The sequence below is a fragment of the Chlorocebus sabaeus genome, chromosome 20, assembly GCF_047675955.1.
Source record: "Chlorocebus sabaeus isolate Y175 chromosome 20, mChlSab1.0.hap1, whole genome shotgun sequence".
Taxonomy (NCBI): Eukaryota; Metazoa; Chordata; class Mammalia; order Primates; family Cercopithecidae; genus Chlorocebus; species Chlorocebus sabaeus.
The window spans coordinates 86,393,704-86,402,794 of record NC_132923.1 but is presented as its reverse complement, the minus strand read 5'-3'; the positions used below and the strand labels follow the sequence as shown (position 1 = coordinate 86,402,794).

The window sequence follows — 9,091 nt, the reverse complement described above, 5'->3', positions numbered from 1 at the left end:
TGGGGACTTCAGGTGCCCCACTATCCCACTCCTAGAACGCCCACCGCTCACGAAGCCTTCCCGAGCTCTACCCGAAGGAGCTGACAGCCTGGAGCCGAGGCCTGGGCGCTTGGGGGCCCACTGCTTCTCTCTGGGCCTCCTATGTTCATGGAAGGGGAGTTTCCGCAAACCTCCCACTCTCGACCAGCAGATCCCGCTTCATGAGAGAAGGAGACCCACCAGGGGCGGTGGAGAGGCAAAGTGATCCAGGGTCCCGGAAAATTGGACAATTCCCTGGACCAGATGGCCCTCAGTTTCCTCCTCTGTAAAATGGGGCCTGTAATAAGCAACTCTCTGGATTCACCCTGGTTTGCTGTGAGGATGAACTAACATACTAGTCTTGAAGTCTGTGACGCTCCAGATGTTCTTGGGAATGATGAGTAACGCGGGTCCACAGGCCGCCCCCTCGGGTCCGGCCAGAGCACCCGCAGGAACCGAGGAGCCTCGACCCAGCGTAGGTCCTTCCCGAAACAAACACCTTGGGTGCGGTGGGGCAGAGGACCAGGACGAGGCAGCCAGAACTGCCCTGCGGAGAGAGGCTGGGAGGCTCCGAAAACCTGCGGTAGGGGGAGCGCACGGGGGCTTTGCGGCCAAGGGCAAGAAAGTTTACACTCCCAGAAGCTTCCGCACGCTTTCTCCCGCCTTCCTCTTTTCTAACTCTTCCCTCTCCTCTCTCCTCTCTCCCTGTTTTTTCTCCTTTTTTGTCCCCTTTTCCTCCATCGCTTTTGCCGGCATCTTTCTTCTCTGGGTCCTTCTCCCCCACTTTCATCTCATCGCGCTCGCACTTCATCACCAGACAGCCAAACCCCCTTTCCAATTAAAGTGGAATTAGGCAACTCAATCAAATTAGTTCCCCATTAAAGCCCTTCTTTATTAAACCGTTTTCTTGTCCTGCTATTAAGTTTCACTGCCTGGCGGAACTCGAGCCGGCCCCAGAAGTTTACCTTGGGATGTCGCCGGACCCAGCCGAGGGGAGGAGTCACTCTTTTCCTGGAGCAGGGGAGTCACCCTGCGGGGAGCGGGAGGGACTGGAGGTTGAAGGAGAGGGTCGGCCCAGGAGCGGCTAATTTGCTCAACTTGGCGTGAGGAGGGAAGGTGAAAAGGGTGAGAGAGGAGGTCTGGCTCGAAGTCGCGTGCTCACGGCCACTCTCCCAGATTACACTTTTTCAAGGAAGGCAGCATGCCACCCCCAACCTCCCAGAACCCCATAACTCCCAGGCTGTAGCCCTTGTCAGGAGAACGGTAGCAGCCACCCTGCTCAGCCGTCGCCTTCGCTGCCTGTGGTGCCAAACCTGAGATGGGGAGCGCGCAGTGTGCGACCCGAGTTACATCCAAATCCGCACCCGGAAAGAGCGGGGACTGGGCCCCCAGCCTTGCAAGATCCCTGTGACGACTCCGGCCAGCAATCCAAAAACTAAGAGCCCTGGCAAGGCGACCCCCCCGCAGCCTGGGTGCCCAAGCTGGGGTACACACTGGGTTCCCGCTGCTCAGCGGTCGCGGGCCCTTCGGGAGTTGTGAGCTCCGCGCCTCTCTGGTGGGATAGGTCCTCCGGTACCACAGGAAGCCTCCTCTCCCAGTAGCCCCGAGGGTCGGAGATCCCACGGGACTTCGGTCAAGTGTCTCCTTAGGGCCGCGGCCTGAGCGGGAAATCAAGACCTTCTCCCCGACCCCCCGACCCCCCGACCCCCTACTTCTCGAGGAGCGGGACGGGATTCGGCGTCGTTTTCTTAGAAAATAACATTTATTTCTAGCTCATATCTATGCAAAGGAAAGCACAAAGTGCTGCTCCGGAGCAGCGTTTTCCGCTGCCGGCCCTTCAGTCAGGGCGTTTGGCGAGTCCCGGGAGGCGAGAATGAGCCCGCGAGCGGGCGGTTCTGGCTCAGTCACACGTCGCTCTGTTCCTGCTTCAGTGCGCACCTTGACGGCTCCTTAGGGACAGACCAGCCGCAGGCAAGAGGGGTAGGTGGGCAGGATTCGTCCCGAGTTTCCAATATATTTAATCTATAAACCTGATAAGTACAATGAGCGCATAGTCTAATTTTTTTCCATTTTGTCCTTTTTTTTTTTTTTTGCTTGTTTTTGAATGTTTCTCACGTTAATATCGAGGTCACCTACAGATTACAATTAATAACTTAGAATTCCATTTTATAACATTATACACTGGCTTGTATATATATATGTATAGATTATATATAGATTTATACATATATAAAAACACACTGCACCAAGGAAACCCATGCTTAACGGCGTAAGCAACAAAGAGAGCGACAAATAACGCAACTAGGAAAGTGCACCTTAGAACTTGTTTCCTTTTTTTTTTCACAATTGTATCGATATATATGTGTGTCCCAAAGACTCGACTCAGTGCCAAGAGATTTATACATCCTAAATTTATATTTGTTAGAGCGAATATTTAGATTTTTTTTAAAAAGTGGGGGATGGGGAGACACAGAAAAGACTCTCGGATTATCCTGCCATCCACTGAGAGCCGGATGAGCACAGCTAAGGAGCCGCAGGAGCCTGCGCTGCTGTCGCAGCCTCTGAATTCTCATGAATTCCCGGCCTTTTGGAAAGGGGGCTGGGTGAGGCTGGAAGAGGAATCCAGAGGTGGGAAATGAGAACCCAGGCCGCGTACCCTCTCCGAGAACACCTTCACCTGTCTGTAGCTGCTCCCCCTTTGCTCAGCCTTCCCCACCCACCCTCCTAAACAAACCCCAAAAACCATCTTGGAGTGAGAAGACCCCAGCCAGGACGCAGAGAGCGCGCTGGGCGAAGAGGGGTCGGCGGCCCGCGGAGACAGGGCTGGGATTCCTGTTTGGGGAGAGGCCGGCTGCCAGGCCCCTTGCCCTACTGCTTCTCCGGAGCGCCATTGACCATAGGCCCGTACAGGCCGCCGCCATAGGTTGGCTCCTTGTGCACCGCCGCAGCAGCGGCGGCCGAGCGGTCCCGCATGAGATCGCTGAAGGCATAGTCCATGGGCGGGCGGAAGCCGAGCGTGGGCACCAGGCCGGCAGTGGAGTAGGGAGCCATGAAGGCCAAACCGCGACTGTGCGCTGCCGCCGCGGAGTAGGCCAGGCGCAGCGGACTGAGGCCGAGCGGCGCGCCCAGCGGGTAGGCGCCCGCGTCGGCACCGAAGTGACTGGCGTTGGGCTGCAGTGGCGAGAAGGCTGAGCGGCTGCTCAGCGATCCCAGCGCTCCAGGCGCCATGGCGCCGGCCAGCAAGGGTCTGTGGTGTGGGGGTGCGGCGGGCCCGGCCTGCAGCGGAGCGGGCAGCCCAGGCCCCCCACTGGCGGCGGCGTCGACGCGGCCGGGCCACGCATCGTCTGCAGCTGCTGCAGCACCCACGGCGGCCTTATCCGGGGGCGCCGCAGGGCCCAGGCCGGCAGCCAGGCCCCCACGGTGGTGGTTCAGCACCTGCTCGATGGCCTGCACCACGTCGCCGCCGCAGCCCTGCAACACCAGCTCCAGGACGCCTCGCCGGTGGCCCGGGAAGACGCGTGTCAAGATGTCCAGCGGCGTCCGCTGCCGTGGACCCGAGCCTCCGCCCAGCCCCGGCGCCGGCGCGGCCTCACCCTCTTCTTTGTCAGCCTCTGAACCGGATTCAGAGCCCAGAGGGCTAGCGGAGCCCGGGCTGTCCTCCTCGCCGCCGCCGCCACCAGGGCCGGCGCTCCCTGGGCAGCTGCCACCTGCCTCTTTGGAGGCCCGAGCTAGGGGCGAACCCGAAAAGGACTCGCCATCACCGTTCTCCGAGCCTGAGCCTGGCCGCACCTCTGGGGACGACGTCCCGGGCCCGGAGTCTGCGCCGTCGGGTGATAAGGGCTTCACCGGCGGCGGCTGCGGGCTGCCCGGGCGGCCTGCCTGAAGCAGCGTCTTGGGAAACAGGTCAAACTTCTGCAACTTGGCCTCTAGGAGGGGAGAAAACGTGTCGTGAGGAGCGGTTAGCTAGAAGACAGCAGTCACAGCACCTCGGCCCTTTGGATCTCAGTTTCCTCTCCCTCAGCCCCACAGCCCTTATTCACTAGGCTCCAGTGCTCCCCTTTCTTTTTGCTCTAGCATTCCTTCCGCTCTGAGCCCCTACAGCCTTGTCTCTCTTTCCCTGACCCCAGGGCTCCCTCTCTTTCTGTACTCCTCAGAACCCCAACTACCTGTGCCCTGTAAACTCGATGTTCAGTGCTGCTTTCCCCCACATCTGTGCCCCAGCACATCCACCTTTAACTTCCTTTCCAGGCCTGCCCTGCCCTGGAGAAGTGGCCAGGTCCAGGGTTCAAACAAGAGACAACATAACTTCTGCCTATACTACACTGTCCAGAAGAGCCCACTGTACAGAAGATGCCTGCCCTGGCAGTGCAGCCTGTAAGGAAAAGCGCCTTGGTTATCTAGGAGGTCCCAAGCTTCTCTACAGGCAGAAGTAGAGCCCCTATTTCTAATCCACCCTTTCCAAAATTAAGACCTAAGAAGTTCTTCCCTCCCAAGTTTAGAGCAGATCCCTCCTTTCCCTCAATGGCCCTGGCCTAATTTCTTTCCTCCCCACAAAAAGCCACGGGGGTCCAGAAAAAGAGGGTGGGGCTAGGCAGGGTGTAGGAAGCGAAGAGGAAAAGACATAGGAAAAAAGACCTGAGAAACCAGGGAGGGTGCGGCAAAAGCTAGAAGGAGGGAGGGCGCAGCAAGCGGTTGTCCAGAGCATTAGGAATGCGAGAAGGGGAAAAGAAACTAGGGCGTCTCACTTCCTAGGGAAAGCAATGGGGCGGGTGTCAGTTAAAAGAGGGGAGGGATTCCTTAAGAGAGTTGGGAAGGAGCAAAGGGAAAGGGCCTGTGGAGAAGCACGGAGGGAAGGAAGATGTGCAGGTTTCCACCTGGGTAGAAGACGAAGCAAAGAAGCAGGGACCTGCCTGCCTTTGGGTAGAGGCGAGTGAAAAAATTAAAGCGTGTCCGTTTGGGCCGGCTGCAGGAGAAAGGGGTAAAGTGCAAATGCTCCAGAAGCGGGAGGAAGGAGAGTTTCTGTATCCACGCTCCATACCCGAGGCTGGGCGAGCGGCGAACCCTAGCAGTCGGGGCGACTGGACACGGGGTTTCTACTCTTTCTGAACGGAGACAAGCCCCTGGGCCAGGCGCCCCAGAGCTACGATCCTGCTGCCCCTACCTGCGGCCTGGCCGCGCTCTCACCTGAACCGCTTGCGCCAGCTGCTCCGCCTCCAGTCCCCGCGGGCGCTCCCGCTCCGGGTCCCCCGCCGTCGGCGGCGCACACTGAACCGAAGACCTCGTAGGCGGGCCTCGGGGGGATGATGCCGTTGGCTGCGGCCAGCGCCAGCCCCTCGGCAGTACCGTAGAGCAGCTGCAGCTCGCGCGCCTCGTTCTCCTCCTGCGCCTGCTGCCTGCGCAGCGCCACCTGCGCCGCCATGACACGCTGGCGCTCCGCGATGAGCGTGCACTTGGCGCACAGGCAGTCCTTCCAGCGACAGTAGCGTTTGTGGCCCTTGAGTGCAGACACCACGCCATGGTTGCGACAGCGCGCGCACTTGGGGGTCCGCGGGTACTTCTCGGCTGCCCGCAGCAACAGTGGCGGCCCCCGCAGCAAGCCGCCTGCCACGCTTACCGGTAGCGATGCGGCGGCTGCCGCGGCGGCCGCCACCGACGCCACCGACGCCACGGGCGGCCCAGTCGCTGTAGCCGCCGCTGCCGTCGCCGCGCCGGGCACGCTGGGCAGCTCCGAGCGCAGCTCCATGACAGGACCTGACCGGAAAGAAGGTGGGAGAGGGGAGAGACCGGGTGAGGAGCACACCGCGCCCTAGGCCAAAGCGCAGCCTTGAGGAACCCAAGTTGGAGAGGGATATTTGGGCCACGGAGGCTGGGCTGGCGGGGCCAGAATTGCTGGGAGGAGGCACAGTCGGAACCTCCTTGTGAGCCCTAGCGCCTTCAACCCAGTCCAGCCACTGCTGCTCTTAGACCTGATTTACACGCTGGGGTTAAGATTTTGTCTGAATCAGTAATTCTGCTGGAAAAAATAAAGAGATATGTAAAGTGTGAAAGTCACTGATTCAGATGGTTGTAATGAGGATTTGGAAAAGTTAAGATGATACCCCAAAGCTTAGCCTAATTGAGGTGAGACGGGTGAGAAAAATGTTCGTTTGACAGGACTGGGATTAGAGCCACAGTTTTGGCCCAGAACTTAGGCCGATGCCAAGGGCAAAACAGGAAAATCCGGAGCAAAACGGCCAGTCTGGTGGAAGAGTGAAGAGGAGAGAGATGTGAAGGAGCAGAGTTGAGCGGTTGGGCCCGAGTTTTGTTTCTTTTTGTTTGTTTATTTTTAATGCAGGTGGGGGCAGAAGCTTTGGAGAGAAAAATCAGCAACAGAAAGAATAGCTTTAGGAAGTAGAGTGGGGGCGAAGAAACAATTCGGGCAAAGTTAGGCCCAGTGGCTCTGGGACCGGTAAAAATGTGACCCCAAAAGTTCCACGGTGCGGGCCTCCAGAGAGTGGGAGAGAAAATGTGTGTGGAGTTTAGTTTAGGACTGGGAAGTATTAAAGAGAAAAATTCGACCAAAGAAACTTTCTGTATAGGCAAACCCAGCCCAAAGATGAGCTTCATGGGCAAGGAAAACAGCGAAAAGCAGCTGATCTGGTGTCCGGGATCCAGGGTCCGCGCCCAGGAGAGGGGAATGTGTAAGTAAAAAACTCCACAGGCAAAGGCTGGGGGAGGGGATTGGGTAAAACCTGCGGTGCAATTTTTTAGCTTCGCAGTCTGGAGTAGTAGTCGGGGCGGAAGACGTATCCTTCGGAAAGTTAGGCATTTCGGGAGGGGAATCTTTCTCGAACACCACCTCACACTGCCCTCCCCTCCCCTCCGGGTTTAGGGACAGAGTCGTCAGACACGCCCTCCCCGTCTTGGGGTCCCAGGGGACCCCGATCGAGCGCAGGCTCCTGCGTCCTGATCTCAGAGTTGGGGTCCTAGGACGCGGATGGCCCTGCGGGCCGCACCAAGCCAGGGGAGTCGCCTTCGCAACTGGCCATAAACGGACACTAGAGTCCCACCCGCGCCGCAGCCCCACAAGGCCCAAGCAGGCCCAGCTCCCCGCTTCTGCCGCAGTCTCCTCTGCTTCCCGCGTTCCCCGTCCCTGCCAGAGCCCGGGACAGAGTCCTTGTGTCTCCATCCGAGAGTCCCAGACCTCCTCTCTATGAGCGTTGCCTCCTCTCCCAGACCCCTCGGGCCGCGCCGTCCCTAAGCCCACGGGGCCCAGGCCTCCCCAACAGGGGCCGCAGACCAGGTCGCCACCCTTTGCTGTCCCTGCGGCTCTCAACTACCTGCCTTGGGTTCCGGGATCCTCCTCCTCCGCTGGCGCTGCACGCGCCTCCCGGCTCCACTGGCGACGCTGGCGCTCTTGGCCTCTTCCCTTTGCCCCCGGCCCCTTATCTGACCACGTCACCCTCCTTCGGTCACCATGTCCGAACTTCCGGACCCCTCAGAACGCAGCGCAGTCCAACCCTTCCTTCAGAGATCCGGGTCGGAGGCTCCTCTGCCGGCCGCGTGGTTGGAACCCGCAACCTGACTCTCGCAGTGCCGGGTCCCCTCGCTGAGCGCGCTGGACGCTGCGCGCAGCCGGGGCCCAGTTGCCCCGCACTGCCAGACTCTCAATGAGAGGCTCGCCCGCTCTATTGTTGCTCCTTAGGGCTCCATTAGACAGAATTGGACAACAATGTGGCGCCTGCCATTGGCCAGGGGAGGCAGACGGCACTCTGATTGGCCGGGCCCGCGCCCGGGGAGCCCCGCATTCTACAGTGTCCGAAAGATTCGAAACTCCAAAAGCTTCACTGTGTGCTCCGGGAGGGGAGGGGGCGCGCCAGGAAAGGAGTGGAAAAAAGTGGGCGAGGAGGAGCGTTGAAACTTTCGTGACAAGTAGTTTCCGTGCGCCCGAGAGCGTGTGAATTGCTCCTAATTACCGTGTCCGGTGCGCCTCTCTGCGTAGACTTGTGTAACCCCTCGGCTTCTGGGGCGCCGACTCGGCTGCGCCGCTCTCACTGGCCGGGGGCGCTTGGCAAAGCTGAGCTTCCCAAGTGGCCCTGGAGCCCTGGGGCGGGATGGGGGGCAGGTGACAATTCAATTACTGCGGTCGGGGTGGGGGCGGGACAGGGGTGCGGGGGTGGGGAAGGGAGGGTGTTCAAGGCATAAATGCCAGGACGATTTTTCGTGCCTTCTTCCTGCTACGTTTCGGCGCGCTCCCAAGTCGGACGAGTTTGAGGTAGTTGAGGGCTGCTTTGGTTTTTTCCTCCTGTCACCTTTAAAGTTCAGTTATTTTATTTTAAAAGTCCTGATACGATAGTCATCCTGGAGGGTAAGTGTGGTTTATGAAGATTTTCGTGTTTAAAGAGAAGCTCAGCGAAGAGAAATGAGATTGCGCTTCCTGTCGGTGCCCGCCGCATCCGCATCCCTCGCGCCCTGAGCCTTTCCTCTCCCCGCCCCTCTTTCGCGTCCCTCGGCCCCTTTTGCTCTTTCTTTTCCTCATTTTTCAGCATCTCGATTTCTTTTCCTTGGTGATGGGATTCTTTTTGTCTTTATTGTAAATGAACAAACAGCCCCCCTCCTTTTTTTGTTTCTTTTCTAAACGAAAGTAAAAAGTAGCCTCTGTGTCTCCGCAGCTGCTTTTAGACTCAGGACGCGCATCGGTCTGTCCGACCTTCCCCGCAAGAGACAAAGTGACTGCTGGGAGGCCCCCGCGGACAGTTTTCAGTTTTAACTTTCGCCTTGTTCTCATCCTGTCCTAATGTCACGGCCCTGAGGAACAGCTCATACTGAAGAAGAGGTAACAGGTTTCAGATTTTGTTTCCTTTTTGAAAGGCACATCTGGAATTAATGCCGCGGCCCTCGGGCGGGTCGCCCTCGGTTCCTGTAGCTCTATCTCTGTCTTTTCATTCTGTTTTTCCCTCTAATATCTAATGTTCTATCACTCTCGTTTTTGTTCTCTACTTTTCTCTCTCTCCTTCAGAGTAAAGAAAATTCGTTTAAATAATGAGGAAAATGAGCGTTCCTGTCGTTCTCCGTCCACTCTTGACCGTGCGTC

At 58.3% G+C, this 9,091-nt stretch overlaps 1 protein-coding gene across 2 annotated transcripts; it reads right to left on the bottom strand.

The window, feature by feature from the left end:
- Positions 1 to 1,761: 1,761 nt before the first annotated feature.
- DMRTA2 (DMRT like family A2) lies at positions 1,762 to 7,443 on the bottom strand. 2 transcript variants are annotated; one of them, XM_073007306.1, is made up of 3 exons: positions 7,342 to 7,443; positions 5,203 to 5,769; positions 1,762 to 3,944 (listed from the first exon to the last, which is right to left on the bottom strand). In XM_073007306.1, exons 2-3 carry the CDS (start codon positions 5,759 to 5,761, stop codon positions 2,887 to 2,889), a joined length of 1,617 nt encoding a protein of 538 aa, XP_072863407.1. In that variant the 5' UTR covers positions 5,762 to 5,769; positions 7,342 to 7,443; the 3' UTR covers positions 1,762 to 2,886. The 2 variants fall into 2 exon arrangements, with proteins under 2 accessions (XP_072863407.1, XP_007976984.1); XM_007978793.3 differs by having other exon boundaries at positions 7,338 to 7,438.
- Positions 7,444 to 9,091: the final 1,648 nt, after the last annotated feature.

Bases quoted from the DNA above. Each gene is read 5' to 3' on its own strand.
- DMRTA2 (XM_073007306.1), bottom strand. From the start codon at position 5,761: ATGGAGCTGCGCTCGGAGCTGCCCAGCGTGCCCGGCGCGGCGACGGCA. The intron at 3,945-5,202 runs GTGAGAGCGCGG...CTCCCCTCCTAG, and splicing joins AGCTGGCGCAAGCGGTTCAG to AGGCCAAGTTGCAGAAGTTT.